We start from the raw sequence: 26010 nt of genomic DNA on the forward strand, positions 1-26010 counted from the left end.
TGCTTTATATGTATAGTGTACTATGATTAGAAAAATCTACCAATCTTAATGAAGCACAATTGATAAAAACCTTTATTCGCTTTCAGGCAGCAGAACCGTCGTCAAGAATTGAAGCCAGGAACTGAACTAAAAGCAATCGAATTGTCTGGCCGCTGGCTTTGCTTTCTCTTCGCTTCACGGTTGTACCGTTTAGATATTGTGAATTTTTGATTTTGTATACTTGTTTTGCGGGACGGACCTCAGAGGCGGGCAGCGCGGGCACGATGGGGCCTGCCCCCGGGACGCCGGCCGCCAGCACGGGCTGCACCGGCACAGCTGCCATGTACTGAGCCTGGGGCTTCGTGAAGCCGGCGACCGAGGAGGGCAGCAGCTGCTGGGAGCCCAGAGGGACAGCCTTGCCGACCATCTGCAGGCTGGAGCGCGACTTCTGCAATCAGGCCGACGAGTCACAGCACACGGCCGAACCCTCCTCAGGGGAAACACGACGAGCGGGAAAATTGTTTGAGTTCCATATATTCTCCTCGTTAGGGATGCCTGAGTTAAAAGTTAAAATAACTGTATGGTGTCTCTCGCGAGGTCATTGGCGTTTTTAGTACTGAATTCATTCCTGGGAATGACGGTTCTAGTTTTTTTCTCGGTTGTCTGTCTGGTTCCAGTTCATTAAAATTTGGTTCTCTGTTCTCGAATTACGTTAAACCTCCAAAACAATATCCAGAACCGACGGAACTGAGAACCGAGAACCTGAATCAACACATCACTAATAGAAACTATGTTATGGCCTTTCGAAAGTCTCTTTAATGTGTGATCATTTCTGTAACAATGCAAATTTCCAAAAACTAAACATTGAAAATTTGTTATGACATAGAAACGATTAAAAAAAAAATGGAGGATATGTAGAGAGGATGAAAAATCGTTTTAACGATATAGCCGCGAATAAATGCGACAAACCCGTTTACCAGCGATAAAATGCGATAAACTAACAAACTTGCGAATTCGCGCTACATACTAAACTACCATTGTGTTATTTTGAGCTACTGGAATTTTTTTTCCCGTCAGAGCACATGTTTTGTTTCCAAGCGGCAACCGGCAAGGCAAGGCATTTGTGTGTGTGTGTGTGCGTATGGTGTGAGTGTGTGCGCGTGCGTGTGTGTGTGTGCAGCGATAAGCCAGCGGAAGTCTTCAAGGCCAACCAGTACGGTCTGCACTAAAGTGCTGTAAACAACTCGTGTGCCCTGTGCCGGGCGATGTGTACAATCAATTACCTTACCTTATCTCTTTGCCTGTCACTCACGGTCACGGCCGCTTCTATTTCTGGATATTTTATTTGTTTCATCCTTCGAAATGCTCGCTTATCTTTCGGCGCCAGCTGGTGTTATGTTTGGCTGTACCAGTCAGCACTTGACATTGATTGCTGCCGTATCTTATTTTCTCGCCGCCACATTTTTTCAGTTTCATTCTGCATACTTCACAGCTTTCTGTTTGAACTCAGCTGTATAACTTGTTATTTTCCTCATAAACACTACCCGGTAACTGTAAAACAAACTTCCCTTCCCCCCTCTCATTCCTTACGAGCAAAAAAAAAGTCTCTCACACCCCTCGCCGTCCATCATTGAACATGCCACCCTCCGCCTCTCCTCCATCCTCCCGTCATGCGTCACAACAAACCACCCACGTTCATTGGACAAGGAGGACCGAGAATACCATTGAAATTCAATGCTTTCATTTAATCATGAATTATCATGAACATGATGTGTAATTTTTTTACTGTGTCAAATTTCTCTGCTACAGTATGTTGTGTTACTAGTGGTCAGAAACAAAAATTTGTATGATTGATTGTCCCATGTAGCTGTATTTGTTATTTGTATTTTGATTCAATTCTTTATTAGTTTATTACTGTATATGTAATTACAATGTCAGTATTGTTATGTTATATTCCTATATTTTTAAAAAGCATTTTTTGAACATCACACTCTACGGGACTTAAAAAAAATTATAAACGCTAATAAATGCTACAGAACAAAAAATAAATGCTATAAAGTAGCTTTTTAAATGCTATTTTTCATCTTCTCTAAGGATATGGCTTCTTTCAGTTCCTATCTCTCCCCCGTGAACAGTTTCTGGTTTCAGCCTGGCAGGATTTCATGTTTCACAGAAACCTATAGTGAAAAGACAGCCGAGATTACAGTGGGTCCAAAAACCTTGGTGCTGACTCTGTGCTGATAAATATGAGGCATGCTGGGTGTTGGTATTGCAGGGACCCTCGCTACATGAGCAACATGTCAGGACCTGTCACTGACACAAAACGCATGTCCAATATTTAGCCAAGGTGCAAAATTATTATCCAAGCATGACAATCAGGAAAAAAAAAAGATCAACCACTAACTCCTTCAAAGAGTTTTACGGTAGCAACAAGACTCTCGCAGCTGTAACTGAAATCCTAGTTTTAACCTAGGCCGGTGGTATCCAGCACAGTTTCAGTTACAATTTTTTTTGCCCCACTTTCCAGAAAATAAAACTTATCGTGTTTCGATTTTTTCAAGTGTACTTCAGCTATTTACCTACAGATTGCATTACTGCACAACTGGCGTTTAGTTTGCTCGGAATTTATTGTTTCTGTCCGGTTTTATTTCAGGACAGTGTTTCCTGTCTTGTAACGGGCTTCATTTTTTCATATTTCACAGGTACATTTACAGAATTATATTTTGAAGATGACCAATACTCACATGTATTTTTTATTTCTATAGAGTGGCTTTTTACAACTTGTTTTAAAAACATTTGTGCTGTGTACTAATTTTCTGTGATATTATTGTAAACTGTACACCCGCCCCTCGAAGTAACGCTGTTCCATTAGAGCGATTTTTAAATGGTAACGGCACCAATAAATTATGGCATTATTTGAAGTAGCGCTGTTTTCTTTAACATGATATTTTATTTCCGTGCCCGCACAATGGCAATGACACTTTTGTAGCAATAAATAAAATGCGAAAAGTTAATAATGTGACCAACCAAAAAACAATATTTTCCTCTTTCCTTAAATAGCTATTCACTTCCTCCGCTGCGTATTTAGATTTGACGACGCCCATTGTGTTCAGCCAATGTTTATTTTATGCCATTCCTTAAGTCAGCAGCACCTCTAGAGAGAAAAGCCAGAAGCTTTCACGACTAGTTTACCTCACGCCTACTAGGATGCACTAGTGGCACGCAAATCATGGCAGACATGCATTTTGTGAACAACATAATCTGGAATGATGTTAAAAGGTTAAATAATCTTTATCATAATTAGTGGTGCACCGATATGACTTTACCGATTACCGATTCGATTACCGATTATGAGAGCAATAATCGGCAGATACCGATTCAATTACCGATTATAATGAACAAATGTTTTTAAGTGTAATAATGCACACAAAATTTTTTATTTCCATGTGAATTTAATAACAAGATTAGGTAAAATTGAGAATGCAGTTATAATAGCAGTATAAAAATATATAAAATACAATATTAAGTCATTGCAAAGTGTAAATTAAATTAACTTCTATTTATATTTGTTATTGTAAACAACTTGAACTACAGTCTAATAATTGTAATTTACAGTGGGTAAGTTTTTGTTGCGGAAAACTAGCATTATTATCGACTATCACATAAGGTTGCATCGAGAAATTACCGTTTAACAATGTAAACATGTTGCTATATTTTGTTCACTTGAGTTTATAGAAAAATGTTTCCACACTTCACTTTTTTTCTCCCTAGTCACCATCTCACTATAATTATATAAAAATGACTCAAAACCAATTCTAGCACATGTGATTTTATTTATGTTGACTGAATATATAAAATTATAAATACTTTTTCACTTTTCACGTCACATACAAATAACACAACAACAAATAATGTTACCAAAGAAGCCCATAACGAGTTTGTAAAACGCAGAGATAAACTCTAGAAGGTATCGGGACCACGATTTTGAACCGCTACTACGACTCGAAAAGATTGATTGTCATAGAATACACTGCAACTGCTTGTGGTATTTTGATTGTGTGCCATCTATTTTACGTCTCTGGCTATACGTATTGTACAAGGCCACTAAACAAAAGACAGAACAAAAGACGAAACGTAAATAAACGTGTAGGAAAAATGTATTTTTTATTGTTCGAGGCAATGAGATTTATTAAACTTAACGAAATATCTGTAATCATGATATGGCGGAGTTAGATGAATTTTGTAATATATAAAAATATTAACGTATTTCGTCCTAAAATGTGTAACAAAATATTACACGGTAAAAACCTACTTAATTACGCCGGGACGTAGATAATCGGCAAAGTAATCGTTAAGATAATCGCCGATTACGATTAATCGGTAAGTACCCATAATCGCCGATTACGATTCATCGGTATCCGCATCGGTGCACCACTAATCATAATACAAAACATTAAGTTTATGCTATAATAGTTCTTATTAGAACTCAAATATATCTCCTAAATTAATAGCATTATTATTTCGTAACTCAAAAATGTTGTTAGCGCCTACTTAGGAATGCTACGCCCTATTATGTAAACAATATGGTACGTGAATTTTTAAATTTAATTTAAGTTTGATTTATCTCAAAATGTTATTCAACATTTATTCAAATGTATTTAAACACATATTTGTATTGAATATTAATTTTAACAGGAGAAGTGCCTTGATTAACATGATTTGATAAGTCAACAGGCACACTTACCTGATTGGAAAACAGATTATTTTGATAAACACGCACTCTATGGAAAAAGTAAAGTATCTGTTTTCCTGAAATGAACTAGAGCGTTACTTTGTGGGGCCGGTATGTATTCACATTTCATGATCTGGCACGACCACTGATCTGTACTGGCCGTGCTCCCGAGCGTGCCGGACAGGAGCCCCGGGACAACGTACCGCGCTGTGGGAGGTGGGCTGGGACTGCCGGGACCCTCTGCTGGAGTCCGCCCCAGACGCTCGAGAGTCCGAGGCCGTGTCGGAGCTGGCCCCGTGCGACGAGTGGCGTCGCCGGCTCCTCCCGGCCGACGGGGAGACCTTCGCGTGCGCTGCCTTCGACGACTGGCTACCTGCTGAGACGGCAGCGCGACACCCCGGGGCAACACTCGCGCGTGCTCGCACATTCGACAAAAGAAAAGGTCACACAATACACACACACGACACACACAGGAAAAGAAATGGACACAGAACACACACACAGGACACGCAATTCACACACTAGAAATGCAATACACACAGGAGAGACAGTACACACGCAATGAACACACACTACACGCAGTGGAAAAAAGGAAGCACATTAAAAAAAAGGAAGCACAAATGGAAGCAAAATCGTAAAAAAGATACAGAATACACACACAGGAAACGCTATGGTACATACACTCGGAACATGCAATGTACACAATAGTATACACTGGACACAGTATGCAGGAAACGCAATGGACACACAGTATGCAACGGACACACACAGTACATACTGGCCACAGTACACACGGGACACGCATCGAACACGTAATACACACAACGAACACGCAATACAAACACAAGTCACGCAATGAACATACAATACACACATTGGACAAGCATTTGACAAAAAGGAAGCATATTTGGACGAAAATTCAACTTGGTGTGATACGATCTCGCCACAGAGATATGATCTTCAGCCAACCACCCACCCCCGTGGGCCCGTGACTACTTCGTATTGACATTCGCCACAATCTTTGTCCACGTCTGTAAAATTAAGTTACATGACTGGCTACAATTCGATACAATTGTTTGGTCAAGCAATTCAATACAGTTTAATAGAATATTAAGATAAAATGCACAACTTTATACATTTCCAACTGTAGCCAGGTTTTGGTAAGTCAAAGTTACCAGTCGTGTGCTTCAAAAATCACATCACAGGCGATGATGAAAATGATTAAACTCCTTTTACAGGATTTTGTGTTTTTATTAATGAATTTTAAAATGTTAAAACATTTACACTCAACGTGAAAATCTGGATTTCCATTTAGAAAATTTTTAGACTACGCAATGAAAAAACTGTTAAAAAATTTATATTTATAAAAAACTAAGTATATTACCAAAGCAATGAATTGATTGGGATGTTGGTAGTGCAAACTTTCCTGTAAAAATAATTTACGAATCATACTGAAACAGTTATGGACTAAAACAAGCAGTGTTAAACACTGTCCAAGACTGTTAAACACTTACTTTTGATCAAAACTTAATTCGGAGATTTAAGATTTTGAACAAACGAACATTTACATTTTTATTTATATAAATAATTTTACAGTAAAATTGCAACACACAAAATTTACTCAGCAGAAAGGCTACTCACCAATCTCCCGGAAACCAATGGATTGGATCCTAAAAAACTGATTGAGTTTTTGCGACAGTTGCTCAAACTACACCAAAAATGCAACCTACCAGACAAAGAATTGTTTGAGATAGTTTTTCCCCTTACCCACCCCCTTCTCAGTGAACGAACCTCATTGGCAATAGAAAATAACCTAACCTTTGATCAGTACCATGCTGACAACACTGAAAGTCTCTATGGACTAGAAACGCAAGCACAGAATGTTGTCTCTACTGCTGGGACGACGGCTCACCGGGGGACCGAGACGGCCAGGGGCTGGACGCGATGCCGCTCTGGGACGGCGACGACTGGGGCTGCCTGCCCGGGGCGTCGCTGCCCTGGCTCTGGTCTCCCCCCTCGTCAGCGTCCCTCCGCAGGTGCTTGATCACATCCACGTAGCTGCGCACACGGCCACTCTCGCTCGTGAGGCTGGCAGCCATCCCGTCCCCAAAACTACCACTACTGTACCAGGAATCCCCGCTACTTTCTGTATAATAAAAGAACCAGGAATTAAAAACTGATTCCCGGTTCTTTCAGTACTTTTTGAAACTCAACATCGACCGCATAATATTTAATTTGTATTGAGCGCTAAGCAGGGACGCAACAACTAAATTTCCAAAAGGGGAAGGGGGGGGGGAGGGGGGGCAATATACCTTTTTATAAAGAATCATCGATCCCCCCCCTATTGAAGCGGGGGGTTCCGGGGGTACTACCCCGGGAAAATTTGTATTTAAAGGTGGAAAATGGTGCTATTTAAGCAGTTTTATTATCTAAAAATTGATTACACAGCACTTTCTTTCCCCCCGTTTGCCCCCACTTCAAGGTTTCAGAAGGAGGGGGAGGGGAGGGGGGGCAAAATACCCCCCCCCCCCACGTTGTTGCGCCCCTGGCGCTAAGGTTACTTTTATTTGATACTCTCCTCTGGAGAGACGATCTTCACGGGCGGGTGAGGAGTGAATCTGCCGCTCCTCAGTTGGCAGTTCGTGTTCGGACTGCCGTGTGTGCTAGAGCCTGTGGTTGTCAAGCCAATACTCTTTAAATAAAGATTTTTTTTTGTTATTTATGAAAAGAAATATTCAAATTCTGAGCCACTGCCATGACGGACTATCGATTTGCTGGATTATAAAATGTCAATATAGTTCTACTTAGAATGCCATAGAAAAATTAATATACAATAGGATGGTATTCAAAAAACTCATTGTGATAGGTTGCTCTGAAGAAATAAAAAAATAATAATCTTCAAAAAGTCAGGTAGTGAATAAATTGGTCTGGATTACAAAATGTGCCAAAACCAATGAAAGCTAGTTTTAAGATATTAAACTGCATTCACAAATCAGAAACATGACGGGTATTGCCTTAGACCGGGTGTTGGCAGACTTTTGAGTGAGATGAGCCAAATATTAAGTAAACACATTATCCAATTTTTTTTAGAGCTGCAACACGTATTTTCTCTGAATCTACGTAGAATTTAAGACCACAAAAAAAAAAAAAAAAGAAGTTAAAATCAAAATATTCTATTCACAAATTCAACATAAAGTCTAAAAAATAAAGGCTACTTAGGACAAAAAAACACGTAAATGTAAAAAAATATGGTAGTCATTAGTAGAACAGTACTTATAAAACAAGGAAACCTAAATTATTTTAATTAATTAATTATTAATATACAAAAGCAGCTGGGAGAGTGCAGTGGCCAAGTGGGGCGATGGTAAGGGAGCTAACATACAGGTTCAGGACATGCGTTGTGATTTTACCGTCTGATTTCTTTAGGTATTCTTATTGTGCTGTGGCAGCACAGCGCAAAACCCTACGCAAAGAGCCAAATGCGGTTCGCGAGCCGCAGTGTGCCGACCCCTGCCTCAGGCCAATGGGTTTTTCTCCAGGTGCTCGCGTTCACCCCACTCGCGCATTCCGTCGCTGCTCCAGGCTCATCACTTCGTTCCTTGCCCACCTCTCCTGACCTTGATGTTGATTTCAATCTTGATTTATTTCCCAGCTCGCTCACGGTAACAAACCTCATCCTCCCACCAACCAAGGGTGCGGGCACACAATATGTGTTTGGCTCAAACATGTTCCTGTACAATAGCTTTTCATACAATCTCCCCATATTCTAGCCGTTCGTTATCACAAAGTTTTAAATAGTATGACAGACATGCAACGCATCTCTAAAATATTCTTAGCTTTCCAAAATTTTATTTCCTTTCACATTCATACACATTGTATGATGTATCGAAAATTATTTTTTTATAAAAAAAAAACCTACCTACATTAACAATATTTTCTCATCATGTTTCATATACTATTTTTTTTAAAAAATATATTTCATTTGAAAGTTTTTTTTCCAGCTGAAATGTTTCTTGCAAACATTAGTAAAATGTACAGGTACTTATTTGACTGTTTTTTATGTCGTGCCCACCTCAAAATGTCGGGCATGTTCAAACATAAAAAAAAAATTTTAAATATTTAATTAATTAAAAATACTAAGAATATATAAATATGAAACAAAAAACATGAAAGTATACGAGAGAAACTTCATTTAAAATGTGAATAAAGAGGCTATTGTGACCACTGGGTGCGTGCACGGCTAAGCGTGTCGGCAGGAGCGTGTTGTACCTGACCACGCGGTGCGTGCACACGATGAACTCCGGCTTGGAGTTCCACTGGTGGTAGGTGATGTAGAAGCGGGTCTGCAGCCAGATCCACTGCTGGCCCTTGGTGAGGAACCTGTAGTGGCAGGACGTCCCCTCGCCTTTCTCCATCACTGCGGAGGAGACATAGGCCGGCGTGACTACCCCCACACGCACGCACGCCAAGAAGAACTCTACCGAATTACCAAGCTCATACTTATTACAACCTGAATAAACAGAATACATTTTTGACGTGATGACGTCTTATAAATCGATGAATGCTTGGCTGCACGCACGAAAAAATTGTCACGTTCCGCCCGAGCCGAGCGTGCAAGAACCGGCCAACCACCGTGCGAGAAAATCTTCTATAATATCAAACAGGTTTAGGTGGGCTTTTTAACTAATTGTTCGTGATTATATTATTTAAACAAATGATTTAAATTAAATTTGCAAAAACTGTAAATAATATCTGAAAATTAAAAAGTATGCAATTATTCATCAATGTTTTCTTATGACGTTATCGCGTAAAATTATCGTCCACTACCTCACTAAGATCTTTAGAATTACGTATAGCTTCCAAAGATTGTAGCTATTCTTTCTCAAAAATAACAACTAAATATAATTTTCATAAAAATATATCAATAAATGGCTGGATAATTTAACTACGATGAGATATATTGAATCTTTTCTCAGATAGATTATGTACATTGTTGTGTACAAACTAGGTTGAAAATGGTGTTTTGGAAGTGATTGCAATTTTTAGTTGTTGGTGACACTGACTGTTTAAAGATACCATTACCGGGCACCATTGCGACTATTCAGTTTCTGTTTTTAGAGTTAGTCACGTGCAGAAGATGATGTGAGTAGGTCAGGTGGTTAATGGTATCGTTACGAGGAACAATGGATGTGCCGTGCACACATTTCTGGTAGTGGGATGCAGAACTCGTGTGATGACGTGTGTGGTGACAATACCATGGCATAGCTTGCATGGTCCTTTGGTGGAAATTAGGCTGTAACGTTGTGAGAACGAAGAAACTGTTGTGTGATAGTAAACATACATAGATTTATATAACTTAAATTTTTAAAAAAATATTTTGTACTGTATTTAAATAATTAGCATTAATTTTATAAACTTTTTTTTTTTACATAAAATATTATACATGTTAATTTAAAACTGCCAGTAGAATCACACACCAACTACATCTTGCAAGTGTTTATTTCCTATAAAACAAATGTGTGATTGTGTAAATGATGTAAAAAAAAAGGATGGGGGAATAAGAGTCTTCTTTACACAAACTGTAATCACATACAGAAAGACATCACTTCTTTCCGACTTACAAAATGGAAGTTCTTAATAGAAGTCATAAAATAAAAACATAATAAAGATAAAATATTTCCACTGAGAAACTAAATTTCGTAGCAAAAAGAAACCCAAATTAAGGTTAAAATTGATAGAAAAAATAACCAGTATTCAAGCCAAAAATATTCTTGCTATTTTCCTGCAAGTCCCAAGAATAATAGAAACAACACAGACATCTCACTAGGTGCAAATTCTTAATAATGAGCCAGCCGCCAGATACTACACCTTTTTTTTTCCATGACACATCTTTAATACAACATATGGTTCTTTTTGATATCAAACTGATTTTAAACTTTTTTTTTCTCACTTATTGCTCACAACATATAACACAGCATTCAATTCTCTGGCAGAAATTTCTCTGTTTTTACACTTTCCTGCATTTGGAAAAAAAATTTATTTGCCATTGGTTAATAAGGTGGGTGAGAGGAAATTAATATAATTAAGAACATTACTTACAAGCTTCATGGCAGGTGACGACTTTCTCCAAATCATCTATGTGGTAGTAATCGTAACCAGATGTCCCCAACACTTCAAACGGCAGATAACCAATTATGGGTGGAGCTCTAACGACCAAAGAAACAGAGAGATCAAAAAATACAATCAATTTTCAGTTTGTCAACACCCCATAAAAAAATAAGACTTGCTGTTTTTATATATAAGATCTTACCTGTGGTCCAAGAACAAGAACTTCCACTCCAAGCTGTGCCGGGAAGTGAACTCACTTTTCGTCGAGTCCACTACAGACATTTCCCGTATGAGAAGTGGCGTGTGTAGGCGGCCAGTGCCCACAAACACGAGTCTGAAACAAGACTCCACGCATTAGTCCCCAACGCCATGCGAAAATGCATATTTGAAGTACGGCAGGCTATAACATAATCATATTATCTTTGAAAGATTTGTGCAATGGGAGTGCATGACTTGATGTAAGCTTTTGGACATACACCACCATTGTTAACTATTGCTTAGCAATGGCGTACGTCCAAAAGCTTACATCAAGTTATAACATAATCACCCGTGAAGAAGTGCAATAGACTCCAGATTACACTGTAAATTGCGATAAAGACGAAATAACACCGAACACACCATACAACACTGAAATGCCAGTTAATACACCACGAAGCACCAAAATCCAAGAACAAAAATAGTGAGATTAAGTAGCAAATTTAATCAAAACTAACTCAAAAGTAATCTTATAATTCATTAACTTCAATGAATTTCAATTATTTAGAATGTAGTTAGTACTAAAATGTATGTACTAACTACATTGGAAAAAATTTACTTTTTTTTGATATTGCAACTATTATTAGTAACTCATTTTTATATACAGACATTTTACAAATGCACATACACGTGATGATTTATTTGTATTGTTTCCAGTAGTTTAAAGACATGCTAATTACAAATTGTAAAAGTGCATCATGTATCAGTCAAAATGACACTGTTTTGGTGTAGTAAGTATCACTGAACAAGCAAGTGTATTTGTGAAACTTTTGCTACCTTTATTAATAAACAGAGTTCATAAAAAATAAAAACAATGACACCAAAATCTCTTGTTTTAAAAATGAAAATGGCCTAAAAATAAAACCCCCATGCCTGTTGTCAGCTTAGTCGTAAAACAGCCAAATTAAAAACACCCATCGAAAAATTTAAAATGCAGCCACCAGCTACACACTTTTTAAGAAGAAATTTACTATAAGGCACCTACATAAATCCAGTTCTGAACCCAACAATATGTTACTATACCAACACAGTTTCACAATATTTTTTTTTAAGTAGCAATATAACACTCCCTAAACTTTTGAGCCCAAGCAAATCTATAAGGCACAATTTGATTTTGGAGTTTAACTACATGCAGACCAAATTAACTAATGACATAGGTAAGTAATTTTATTTCATTTACATCATAAAGATACATAGGGTTCTCTCATGCTTAAAAGATACATTAGTTCATGAAACAATTGATTAAAATTTGTAGATACACTTGTCATTACAATCCAAGAACTCGCAAACAACAAAAATAAAAAATATATATACCACGACTGGTGGTCAACTAGCATTATATCTTATAGAGCAGTGTACATACAGCTATGTCTAAAATGGAATGAAATAACTTGAGAGTAAGAAATAGTAATTTAATGCTCACACTGGTGTTTAGAATGTCTTAAATAAAAGTAACATGAAAAATATTTTGCCGAGACATGCATTTTTCTATATGTCAATTTTCTCATTTGGGTTGGTTGTCAGGCAGGTAATAAAATAAGTGGAATGCTCTATATAGCTATATATTGTAAGTTCCAACTAAGTGCCTGGTTATTTGTTGATGGATAAAAAGGAAATTTAAGCAGAAGTTAAACTAGCTGTTGAAAACTGTATGAAACTTTTTAAGAGTAATTAGTTAAAGTAAAACTGTGAAACAAATATTAACGGCCAAAAATTAATAAGGAAAACAAACTGTTAATTTTAAAAGTAAAACTAGAACCACAAAACCATTTTAAAAACTTTTTTTTTTTATTTGATTTAGAGTTTCGTTTGTTTTGTGGCACTGAGTCAACAAATGAGTGAAAGAAGAAAAAGTTTTTTTTCTACTAATGATTGTCATGTGTCATTGTCATTGACACAATTACATTACATAATTCTAAGCATCAGATTATAATATTATGCACACAAAGACCCAAATGAACCATTTATTGGCTTCTGGCTAGTAATAAACTCCTCTGCTCTTTTGAGGAAAATTTACATTCGGCACAAATCGATGCAAAACCCCAGCAAATGAAGTACATTTGGGTACAGCAGCTGTAAGATTACACCGTTTCTTTCAGGTAATGAACAAGTACTACTGAAGTGCATACCTGGAGTCCGCCTCACCCAAGAAGCCAGAATACCTGCTCGTGCTGGATATGAAGCTATCTTCTTCAACGGGTTCTATGTCGGAACCTACAAAAACAATTAACATTATCGCAAATGAATTATGTTAACAGTGGTAGCCAACAAAAAAAAAAGCTCACATCAAATAACTTAACAAACAGCATAAAACCTGGGAGTTTTGAGCTAACTCAATGACTTCTTAAACGAAACTTTAAACCTGAACGGTTAGTTCCTTCAATTTCAAATTTTCATTGCAACTGAATTGTTGCTTCTTAAAATTATAGTAACATAATTTTTTATTTTTTAAATTCTAATGCATGAATATAGTCTATTCCGTGAGCATAAAACACAATTTAATGAATCCATTACATAAAATACAATATTTAATTTTTAAAAAAAACTAGGCAAGCCCACTTTCTAGCACTTTTCTTATAAATTATGGAAGAATATTTAGCTGTCAAACTTTACCTGTCAGAAGAGTACACTTGTTTGAGGGGCATCTATTAATTAGTGTGGATTAGAATTTAACACTGAAGTCTCCATTCAAATGATCTAAAATTGAATAAACTGATGTCACCGTAGAAAATTACAGTAACTTTATCCCTCATCCATTACTACATGGTGGTTACGGTACAACAGATTCGTTATAGTTTTAACTCAAGATGTAAGTAATGCAAAGTCAGATAAGGAAATCATAAGCACATTCTGTACTGATTTACTTATTAATCTATTGACTAGTATTTTGCTTTGCCTCCAGTCACAACTGTGCAAGCGAGCATAAGTTCATAGCATATCTCTTACCTAATTAATTAAATGATTTACATGTATAAAATGTGCATTGAACCTTGCCTGCAAATCATAGGATGAAATAAAAATTCCAACTTTCAATACTCATAAGCTTCTGTTACCATGTGCATTAAGTAATTTAATTAATTATAACAATATTATATATGGAATTATATCCATTTTCAAAAAAATTTGCCTTCCTCTTACTAGCAATAAGATAAAAATCAATAAAATTATATCATCTACCCAACAATAAATACTATTTGTATCTTCTAATTTTCTATACTCTGCTCTGCTATTTAATTTTCTGAGTTATATAATGATATTTCTTATATAAAAATTTGTATCACATATAATAAATGTTACTCTAGTCGTTTTTCCATATTTTGTGACTTGTTTTTTATGCATTGTTTTAATGTATTTGCATATTTGTATCTCTTTGTGTTTGCTGTCATGTGGTCCCTACAAGTGTGCGGTGTATCAGCTGGTTATGTTGCGACTACTTGCGGGTGGTGCATGGAGTATTCTCTTGTAGTTGATGCCCGCCTTTGCATAGTGCTGATATGCTTGTGGTGCCTGGCCACATTCAGACTGCATTTTGTGTTACGTATTTGTATGTTAGTGCCCACCACGAAAGTTCCATAACTGTCGATGGGCATGTCACAAATATAAATAATAAAAAAAAGTATTATTTTGTTACCATTTGTACCTTGATTTTGCAACATTTTTTAAACAAATTTGTATTCAAAATAAATATTTAATACATGCAAAAAAAACAAACCCAAAAAATTAAACCTCTATCTCCTTTCACATAGTTCCTTGTAAAGCATAAATTATGTTGTTCAATACAACTTCCAACAGAGATACTTACGGAAGTATCCCACGAAATGAACATGTTCGTACATGACTTCATCCTGTGACTCGTGACTGCCACACTTCAAGTGACATGAAAATGAAATTCGGTTTTCTGAAAAAAAAATAGCATTTTCAATCAAACATCGAAATGAATTTTGGTAAATAAAATCATTATGATTAGGTAAGATGCAACAAAGAACACAAAAGGCAAAATTATAAGATACAAACCTTTAACATCACCATACTGTTGAGAATACAAGGCATTTGAAGGGTTGAGCAAAATATTGTAAAGTTCTGAATGGTCGTCTTCAAATACCAAGTCATAAATTGTCATGTTTAACAAATCGTTCTGAAAACATAAATAGTTACCAAGCAAAAATTATTACAATTATTTTTAACTATATCAATATAAACACAAAAAAATTACACAGTTTAATGGGTTTTGCATAAAACAGTTATGAATACTAAGTGAACATAATGTAACCAAATTTTATGAACTCACAATAAAGAAAATACCAAAGATATTTTAATTCTGGACCACAATATTTAGTGGGTGGGGTATTATCAGTTTTACCTCCTTGTCATGTTAAGTGTTCAGTGCCATTAATAACTCACGTAATTAAACAGTGAAATTAATCACAAAATGTATAAACACACAAGTGCCACTCAGTAGGCAATCTCACTTTAAACGGAAACCCCAATATACTAGCAATAATCCCACTGAACATTTAGTTTACAATAATAAACCATAAAAAGAAGTTTAATATAAGATTAAGTGCTTATGTACTCCAAGTCAAAAATTTAATAAAACATAAAAGGTGGCAAAAGAATCACGACAGTAGGCCTGTGCGAAACTTTGCGTAAGCAAATCAATTGAAGTTCTTTTTGACATTCAATTTGACTTTGTCAGGAAATATGCTGTTTGTTTCAATTGAAGCTTTGGTTGCGATGCAAACTTTACATCTGATGTGAAGCAAGGCATTTGTTGTGAAGATTTATAACATGGAAGCCTAAGATTCGCTCATGAAAATGTTTAGTTTTTTCTTCTTTTTGTTTTATATGTTTTGTATGAATAAAATAAAATTGAGTACTTAAAAAAATACAATGCGGCACTCAGGTTTGCTTCTACGAACGCTCAATATTAATACAGTGTAAACTCTATATAACGACACTTAACGGACTGAACATTTTTCGGCGTTAAAGAGAGTGGTCGTTAAATGGAGAGAAATAAAAGATATAATTTTACTATTCTATAATAATATGTATTTACTAATATAGTACACATTTTACATGTCTATAAAACCATGATAGCATCGCTTGATCCAGATCTTCGTATTGAGGTTTCTTTAATTTCTTAGCAGATTTTCCATCCTCCTCTGCTTGCAGAATTTTTTCTTTGATTTTCCATATTGTAGACACGGTAGAGTGTCTAAATCCAAGCGTCTTTCAACAACACCGATCTTTTCTCCCGCCTCTATTGAGCGTACTAATAAAATTCTTTCGTCAATACACAAAGATTTTCATTTACTCGCCATGTTTACAGTTAGAAAGTCTGTAAGCAACTGCGATAATGATAACGTATAACAAATTAACAAAAGTCTAGTGACCGAGGTAAACATGTGCAAGTTCATCATTCAAAAACAAAAAACAGAACTTCTTAGAATCTCCGGTACGTCAGTCGAAGTAAACACGTGCTAGATAATACAACAACATAACAGCAAACAAAAGAACGTACACAGATCCAGTTCTTATCAACTTCGGCAACTTAGAAAGTACTGCTTCATCATTTATAATGCTGCAATGTTGTCGTTAAATAGAGTGAGCGTGACTCTATATAGAGTGTATTATTGTACAGAAAACAAGGTAAACCAACCAAAGTCAAGCAATTTCGACATTTTAAGGAGTTTGTCGTTAAATTGAGTGTCGTTATAAACAGTTTACACTGTACTATGCATGTGTAGTTATTAAATGCCTTGAATGGTGTTATACGTAGGGCCCAATTGGTTAATCACCTGATCAGTTCAAACATAAAAAAATGTTAAATATATTTTATTTTTTTACTTCAATTCAGTATTTTATAAAACAAAAAGTGTAATACAGCCTCGCTGAGAACAATATTCCAAAACCAATTTGACTTGGCAAATATTTTAAACATTCAGTTTGATGTTCGCTTCGCAACAGAAAACGAGCATTCGCACAGGCCCACTTTGGAGCAAACACCCAGCAAAAAACCAGGATGCGCAACAGAAGCACGCGACGTCGACGCACCGGCAGGTGACCGAGAAGAGAAGTTACGCTCTCTGATGCGTAGAATATCCGACCGGACGAGGAGAACACCATTATGAAACCATCCAGTGCCTGCAACACAAAACCTCTCAACGTGTCATCCCTGCTTTTTGGGAACAGAAATATTACTTCTAAGTATTTTATGACACTTAAATTGCCTCTGTGACAGAGATTTTAGTTCGTGCACAGTCCGTGGACCACTGGGGAGGGTGAAGGGGTACCCGTATTTCTAAGAATGCAACTCAACTGGCGCCCCACACTATTTCAGACGTCCGTGTGCAAGCCAGCTGCTGCGTACTCAGCCAGGAAGCCAGCCAGCTACCGTGTGTGCCAGTACGATGGTGTCACTTGAAGTGTATTTTATATTAACATGATAATGAATAGAGACAAGATTTTATTGTTTTATTTTTAGTCCAATTTTATTTTGAAAATGGAAGAAATCTGTGTTATTGTTTATATTTTGATAAAAGCTGTTTTGTAATACTTATTCAACCAAAATAGAGGGAAAATTTATATGCTGCATTTTTAAAGTAAAATAAATTCAAATAAATTGGTCTAAAACACGTACATTCAGAACAATAAAAATTAATTAGCAAGAATTTATGGTTTAAAAGTCGTTCAATAAGAGATGTACTATAAAACAAATTAAATTATTTTTTCTGATCCATGCACTTTGGTAAAAATTTTTGTCTCAAAATGATATTCCTTAAATTTCTAACATTAAAAAGATAAGCCATTTATTTTTATGATTTTTATTAAGTTTTGGTTAATGATACTTAAGTCCTTGCTAGATGGTGTAATAACTTGCATTATGGTGTTATGTGGTGTATCAACAAAATTTTATAGTGTTATTTCGGTTTTATCGCAATTCACCATATAATCTTGTCCCTCATAATGAGGAGTAAATTAGGGCTTAATGAGTCTCGCTGACACCGGGATCTCGTTCAGTAGAAACAATAAAGAGTGAAGAGATGAGGCATGGCCTGGTATCGCTGTAGGACTTTCGTTGACAGTTTAAGTTTTTTTCCAACCACTGAGTCATTTTGGCGCTAGTGACTAGCTTCGTTTCTTTTCTATTTCCAGAGTTTGGTGAAAATGGCCACTTTTAAGTTGTAAATGTTTACCATGTGCGAGTGCAGTGTTTACAAGTTATTTTTTTAATTAGTTCATTTTAATAATCCTAATATCTCACAAGCTCTCGAAAATAATATTTAAAAGCGTATGTTGTCTCGTGCTTGTTATTGTGGAAAGCAAAATTTATTTTCCAAGAAGAGATATGTTGTGATTTCAGTGTATACATTTTAAATATTTTGATGCAATATAATGTTGTCTCATTAAAAGAGTCTTGTGTTATATGAAAAGGTAAATAAATTTTCAAGATACAGTGTATATGTCACAGAATTTATTCAGCCGCTAAACGTAATTTATTCTTTTGGTGTGGTTGTATATTATTGAAAATGATGTAACTGTTTTTTGACATTATGGAATTTATTTGTTAAATGTCTTACGGGAATAGACAGTTCTTTTGGCAGAGCAACGTGGATACCAATCTGTAAAATAATTTTTTTTTTATTATCTTTAGTTCATCTGCAACCAAAATAGTTTTAACGTACATACTAACTTTTTTCCATTATCATTACGAAACAACTAGTTCATCAGTATTAGTAAAAATACTTCTGATATTAAGTTCATGTGTTATTAATACACAACCATCACCATAAAAAAGGTCAGTACTAGGCTTCAAAGAAAAAATAAACAGTGTTTTAATGCACATAATACAGTCAGTTACCACCAGCATTTTAGTGGTGTCTAAAAAATTAATCTCATCACTGTGCATATAAAATTCACAAAGTAACCTAACCTTCAACAAACATTTTTTTACCAGAATTTTAACATGTATGTGAACTAACAAATTATTTTTTATCTGTGAGGGGACATACAACATGTAAATAAAAACCAACGTTGTTCACAAGACATGCCTAGTGAGAAGAAAGTAATTTTCATGATGTAATTGGAGTGAAAGTATTGCAGTACATTTAACGAGTGAGGGACCTAAAGAAAATGTTAATTGCGGGGGAAAAATACAGAGAACGCAAATAGAGAATTTCATTGTCAATCAGGTGAAAAATTCACACTCAAAAGACATATAGCAGTGCTTCTATCTGTACAAACTGCAACAGAACAAAAATAATAACGAACAACTTAACATAGAAGGGGAAGCTAAACCTAATTTAATGGCAAGCAAAAGAAACTATTTAATTATAGTGCAAAAATAAATTACAAAGTTAAAATTCTCCATACATGGGGGAAAAAAATAATTGCCTATATTTCTGGGAAAAAAAATTTAAAAATAAAATAACTCACCTCCAATATTAAGTGAGTGAATTCTTCATTTGAAAGGAATGAAGGCTTCCAGTCTTCTTGTATTTCGTGGGCCCGCGATCTAACTGCAATTTCTGAAAGAAAAGCAGTTAATTTTTTGAAAACAACAGCATATGACCCAGTCTCATACCAAGAGCTCTCTTTCATTTTTTTTGGTTTGTCACAAATCTTTTCACCAGATGCAAGCTGTAAAATGTGTATATGAATAAACAATTTAAAAGGTTAAATGTTTCAACAGCATAGTTGATATTATTCATATCTTGTACATTATTTCATTTTGGACTCTTGAGACCTAGATCGGATTCAAGAGGTATATTCGAAGTACTCTTTGGGATTCGATTTTCAGATTAGGTTGCGAGAAAATTGGGATTTGACCCATCACTATTATAAACACTTGCGTGAATATTTACTGCAATTTTTAAACACTTAGTAAATAAATGGTGACAAAACTTATGATGAAACTTAAAATGCAATAGTGCTATAGTGATATTTTTACAAGAACAGTTCTAAAACAACAATAATGACAAGGAAATAAAATAACCGACTTGGCATATTGAAGAGTTCTCGCTGTTTAAAATCTGCATCCATAACAATATTCAATACTGATTTTAACAATTTTTATATTGTATTTTAATGGATATTGATTATTTTATATTGTAATGGATGTTTGCAGGTCAGGAAATTATCTATATAAATCAGATATAGGCCTATCTAAATAAAAAAATGTATTGCATTAGCCTAAAAAGGAACAGTGTAAAAAATTCAAAAGGCAGAATCTAAACTAAAATTGTAGTATAGGTAAAACAATATATGGAACAACTTTATTTTAAACATACAGCAATAATTATTACCATTTTAAAATACTATTTACTATATGGGTACCTTACAGCAAGCATAACATTTTTTTTTATAGATTTTCACCATGAGTTGCAACATAAACACTTGAATTACCATTATGGCTTTTTAAAAATGAAATGGTGGACTTCAAAACAGTAGACTTATCCATTTTCCTGCTGTTCGAGGTAACCATTGAGCTGAGCTCATGGACTAACAGGTTGAACTGATCTCGACGCTTCTTCTCGCTCAAGTTACGAGACTTCCTGGAAAACAAAACAATTACACTTTCAAATCAAAATAACACTGTGCAGTACACCCACAGCTAGCAGCACATGAATAAGACAACTGATTTAAAAAATAAATAAATATTAAAGCAAACACAACTCAGCCCTGTCAACTCTCATTGCTGCAAGCCACAAAAAACATTTATAAAGTCTACATACACATACTAAATTATGTTAGGTTACAGTTGATATGCCAACTACATTAAAATAACCTGGAGTTTAAGGATGCATACTTCTATAGATTACAAACAATCACAATTATTTTGATGCCGCAAAAGCGGATTTAGTCATTATGTATTATATTATTCAGGAGAGAATGTGGCATTTATATTTTTATGTTTTGCTAACTAGTTTATTCCTTTTTTTTTTCCTCTTTGGATTTTTGATGTGGCCTTTAATCTTCTTTCCCCTTCAGCGGTTCGGCCGCTAACATTGCTTGTCAGTCGCCGCATTTCCTCTCCGCATTACTTTCCCACGCTGCCTCTGCAGTCCCTTCTGGTTTCCCCCGCCTGTACGCACGTGCAGACACAACCCAGCACACTAACAGCATCTTGAGCACGTCTCGTGTCTGGTGCACCTGCCCCCATCATAACGGCAGTGATTGGGTATCATGGTTTCACTGTGCGACTTTCGTCACGTACCCGTTTGCCGGTCACCCTCCTTCGGGCATGGGCAACTGATAACAGCGCTGCATTTCGAGACAGCTCTGCACAGTTTTAAATTTTATTTCAGGCAGACCAAAATTAAGGTAGGTAAAAATAAATGTTACTTATACATGGCAGTATTATTAATATTAACAGTAATAACTCATGTGTAAGTTTTTACATTATCTTTTTGAATGTTTAAAATATTGCATCATAACAAGGTAAAGACTGAGCCACTATACGGCGCGCTAGTATGCATGCGGAATTAAACTTGGTTATCAATTTATAAAGTAGATGGTGCTAGTGTGCATGGTGTGCAAAAAAAAATGTGCTGTTAGCTGAGGGAGTATGAATTGCGACGAGTGACCAGTATGTGAGTAGCGATTTGATCGGCAGATCAAAAGGGTGTGTTTGTGCGCTGGCAATATCTGTCACGGTAACGTTTGTGTTCCAATTAAAGCACAATGGCCAAGCGACATACAGACGTTTACTCAAGATTATATTGGTGCATGAAACAAACAAATGTTTCAGTATGAGCCATGCTATTTGTTGGCTTGTACCAATATTCTGCAGCCCAGGGACAAACTAAACTATAAGTTGAACTTTTCCTGTACCGAGTCTGGTGTTGGCATCAAGGTAGACTCAACATATGTCCAGCAGTCAAGGTGGAGTAAAACTGAAGTTGCAATCTAATATTGCTTTTTGACTTACGGAATGGATTCGCCAATGAGTATAAGCATTTTGAAACTAGAGTTACGCACGGGAATATGCAACTACCATGTGAGTCAGCTGTAAGCTAGTTAAATTGGGCATGGCAAGCAAGTGAATTTTAAATGAAAAAGCCATTGATACTTTTTACAAACTTTGCCTTTGTGAGAAAGTTTACTGACATGAGGATATTGATACAAGGGTACGATTTGATGCCAAGATTAAATGTTTAGCACTGAAGTTTTGAACAGTATTTTTATTCTGCCTGTGACAGACTGTGATTTGGAACTTTGCATTTAAAGGTGTCATGCACTTTGATACAAGTTTTGCATGTTCCAGGCACCATACACAATCACAGAAAGATAACAATTTTTTAATATTTTATTTTTTTTATACCCATTTAAATATGAATAGTTAGTAAATTTTGGATATAGATTGAGGCTGCCATTTGATTTACTTTCTGAAAGTCCTGATGAATTATATGGATATTCATAAATTAATATTTTAACGTTTTTATTTTGATATGTCCTTCTTAAAGAAGCTCTTTATTTATAGCTGTTGTCACAGTCATGTTAGAAAATGATTAAAAAAAAAACAATCTTACATTGTTTACTGCTGATGTTCATAAATGTCTAATTTTTGGAAATTTCAATTTGGATTGCGTATTTACTACCTACGGTAATTTCTTTCTCCACTTCTATGCTCTATGCAGACCTTCCTTTATAACTGTGCTCTGCTATTATTTGATTGATAAATTATTTTGGGTACCATCGTTCTCCGAGTCACTGTGTGTTGTTTATTTTGCATAAAAATACAACACACTATTTATGTAGTTTGACAAAGGAACATTTTGTAAAATCACATAAATAGTACTCAAAAACATTACTATTAATTTATTTTAAATAATAAAAATCATAAACTCAACACTTAAATCTTAACTTACTAATAGCCCTTAGAGAGTATGCTGGGGAAACATCACTTACCGTTTGGTATCGTCCTTGTCATCTGTGTCATCATCCTTCATGTCACTGAAATAACGAAAACAAAATGAATTTAACTATTTTTCTTCTGAAGAAGAGCAGAATGCGTTTCTGCAAATCACTCAGCAGATCATCACAAATACTAAATTCATTACGTATAGATAAATAAATAAATAGACAAAAACTCACTCTGAGGTTCTGGTTGAACCACGTTTAATGAAACTGCTAGACATATTCATTCCAAATTAAACAACACTGATATAATCACAGAGATTTAAAAAACAATGACAACATTAAAATTTCATTAGATTCATCATATAGGACTACTAAATAAATGTCATTATCATTACATCTTACAACCTTCAAGGTACTTTTTTTTTAAATTCAGGAAAACATTACAATGATACCCAAAGAGTACAGTAAACTTACTCTACAAATAAATATTCTTTATAAATAATAAAATAAAATGACATATAAAAATATAATAAAAATATATAGAAACTATATATAACAAATAATTTGAAGTTTGCAGCAATTGGCCAGAAACCTAAAGGCAAGCATTTACCCTATTTGTTTTTGACGTAATAACGTCTTATAAATCGATGAACGCCGGCTGCACTCACGAAAAAGTATGACTCATTGTCACATTCTGCCTGAGCCGAGCGTGCAAGAACCAGCCAACCACCGTGCGAGAAAATCTTCTATAATATTAAACAGGTTAAGGCGGGCTTTTTAAAAGCAGCAACTTAATCTTATGACGTTATCACGTAAAATTATCGTCCGCAAACCGAATTCACAGACAACCCCCTTTTTTTTATTTTGAAGACTGTTAAAACTAAGTATAAGCCCAGAGGTAAGTATTCACCCTATTTTCCTTTCATCACACTCCTCCAGAATTAAGACCAACACCTTCCCATTACACTTCTCATCCCAGACATTCAATTCCTTATCATTCTCACTACCATTATGCATTTTTTCTTCCCCTTTCTCTTCTTCATCTCTCTGTCATGTCCACCATTTTGGCCTCGGCTGGTATGATAGCACAAGCCCCAAGTGCGCCACCCCTCCTACACACTCTATGGGCAGGACATTTAGTTCGCCACCCGCCCCTAGATGGCAGACAAAGGGGAATGTAAAGTAAGGTGACTTTGTCTACCTGCCCCGTCTAACTCAGGGCAAATATGTAAATATATGGTGTTGTGACAAGAAACTGTTAATGATACAAGTGAATGTAAAGAGTTTTGTAAGTCGAATATGTATGCACAGGAAGGGTACAGATGTGCCCTCCCTACTGAATATGTACATATTTTGTATATTTACCCTGGCTGAGCTAAGCCAGGCAGAAAGCTCTTCCCAGTATTTATGGGCCAATAAAAGTGACTGAATACTTGAGCAGTATTGTTTTAGGCAGCGACCTCTCTGGAGGACCGCTCCTCCCCCTTCCTTCCTCTGGTAGGCAGCGACCTCTCTGCAGGACCGCTCCTCCTCCTTCCCTCCTCCTCTGGTAGGCAGCGACCTCTCTGGGGGACCGCTCCTACCACTCCCTGCTCTTGGGCAGCGACCCCTGCTCGGGGACCGCTCCTGCTCCTCCCTGTGCCCCTCTCAGAAGCCCGGGACAAGTCGTCTCCTTAAAAACTATCCTAGAGTTCTTCCTCCTACTTCTTAGCTTCCCACTTGCAACTCGTTGCCCCAGCTCTCCCTACCATTCAACCTGCCACAATACTTGAAATACCCTTATTAGTCTCTTCATCTGTCTTCAATCATTTAAGATTTCCCATACTATTTCCTACAACAGTTCTTTTGGACCATTAAAGTAAACTCCCTTTTCAATGCTATCAATTCTCTTTCACTTTCCCTACACCCACCGAGCTACTCTCATCTGCACAACCTACAGTTCTTACTCAAGAGTTTTATATATAGATCCCATATTGCTGCCGCATACTCCAGCATGGGGCATACCATGGTGCTATAAGCCATTTCCTTCATAATGCAGCTTCCCTCTCTAAGCAATCGTTCCAGCATACCCAGGGTCTGTCTGATCTTAACTACTACCTTCTTTACCTGCTCCTTCATCCCAGGTTTCCTTGTAGCACTGCCCCCAGGAATTCATAACTTTTGGACTCATCTATAAATTTTTCCTCCAGTGATGAACTTTCTTATCCACATTCTTTTTCTTAATAAATCTAACCACCTATGGTTTGCCCAAATTTATCTTCATGTCTTCCTTTCCACCCACTCTTCCAGTCCATCCAAAACTTCCTGTAAACCTCCCTCAATTGCATTCACATATACCACAGTTTCCCAAGTAGATTCTCATACACCTTTTTAAGCCCTCTCGTTTATCATTCGCCATTATGGTAACCAGGGGCGCAACAACTAAAAACTAAATTTCCAAAGGGGGGGCAATATACCTTTTTATAAAGAATCATCGATCCCCCCTATTGAAGCGGGGGGGGGGAGGATCCGGGGGTCCTCCCCCGAGAAAATTTGTATTTCAAGGTGGAAAATGGTGCTATTTAAGCAGTTTTACTATCTAAAAATTGGTTACACAGCACTTTCTTTGCCCCCGTTTGCCCCCACCTCAAGGTTTCAGAGGGGGGGAAATACCCTTGCCCCCCCCTGTTGTTGCGCCCCTGATGGTAAGGAGCAAGGGCCTAGTAAACTGTCCTGCAGCACCCCTGATGTAATACTTCCCTCCTCAACCATATCATCATCTACATTTTGCTGTCACCCGGGGTCGTGTATCCTATATGTCGAGGCTGGGTTAGTGCCATACTGGTTTGGCTTTAAAGTAGACATGTCTGTGGGAAGCCACTAGGCTAGCTCGTAACATTAAATCAAAATATGTCGTTAGTCGTGGTTTACTTTTTCGAAGCTGGCTGCTATGCTGATGCACTATACCTAGTCAGCATAGTGATGCCACCGTCGGTGCTCCCTCTGAGAGCACAGGCCGTTATGTGTCCTCAACACCTGAATCAGTGTCAGTGCGCCGAACACGCCCACGCGTGTAGTTTAGCGCAGTGCCTCGA

General features: G+C 36.5%; 1 protein-coding gene across 2 annotated transcripts in view; it reads right to left on the reverse strand.

Annotated features, from left to right (window-relative positions):
• Positions 1–23386, reverse strand: part of LOC134534251 (circadian locomoter output cycles protein kaput) — a 32851-nt gene extending 9465 nt beyond the window's left edge. Inside the window, exons 1-14 of one of the 2 annotated variants that reach the window (XM_063372541.1) lie at positions 23171–23386; positions 22985–23029; positions 20480–20628; positions 19511–19602; positions 17129–17218; positions 15089–15209; positions 14877–14972; positions 13204–13288; positions 11022–11153; positions 10811–10917; positions 8981–9128; positions 6624–6769; positions 4915–5087; positions 239–427 (exon numbers count right to left, since the gene is read on the reverse strand). In XM_063372541.1, the coding sequence (XP_063228611.1) occupies positions 239–427; positions 4915–5087; positions 6624–6769; positions 8981–9128; positions 10811–10917; positions 11022–11153; positions 13204–13288; positions 14877–14972; positions 15089–15209; positions 17129–17218; positions 19511–19602; positions 20480–20628; positions 22985–23029; positions 23171–23220 (1623 nt within the window). In that variant the 5' untranslated portion in view covers positions 23221–23386. The remainder of the gene's footprint in view (positions 1–238; positions 428–4914; positions 5088–6623; positions 6770–8980; positions 9129–10810; positions 10918–11021; positions 11154–13203; positions 13289–14876; positions 14973–15088; positions 15210–17128; positions 17219–19510; positions 19603–20479; positions 20629–22984; positions 23030–23170) is intronic. The other variant, XM_063372542.1, reaches the window with a different exon arrangement.
• Positions 23387–26010: the final 2624 nt, after the last annotated feature.

This window comes from Bacillus rossius, chromosome 7 (genome assembly GCF_032445375.1).
Source record: "Bacillus rossius redtenbacheri isolate Brsri chromosome 7, Brsri_v3, whole genome shotgun sequence".
Classification (NCBI taxonomy): Eukaryota; Metazoa; Arthropoda; class Insecta; order Phasmatodea; family Bacillidae; genus Bacillus; species Bacillus rossius.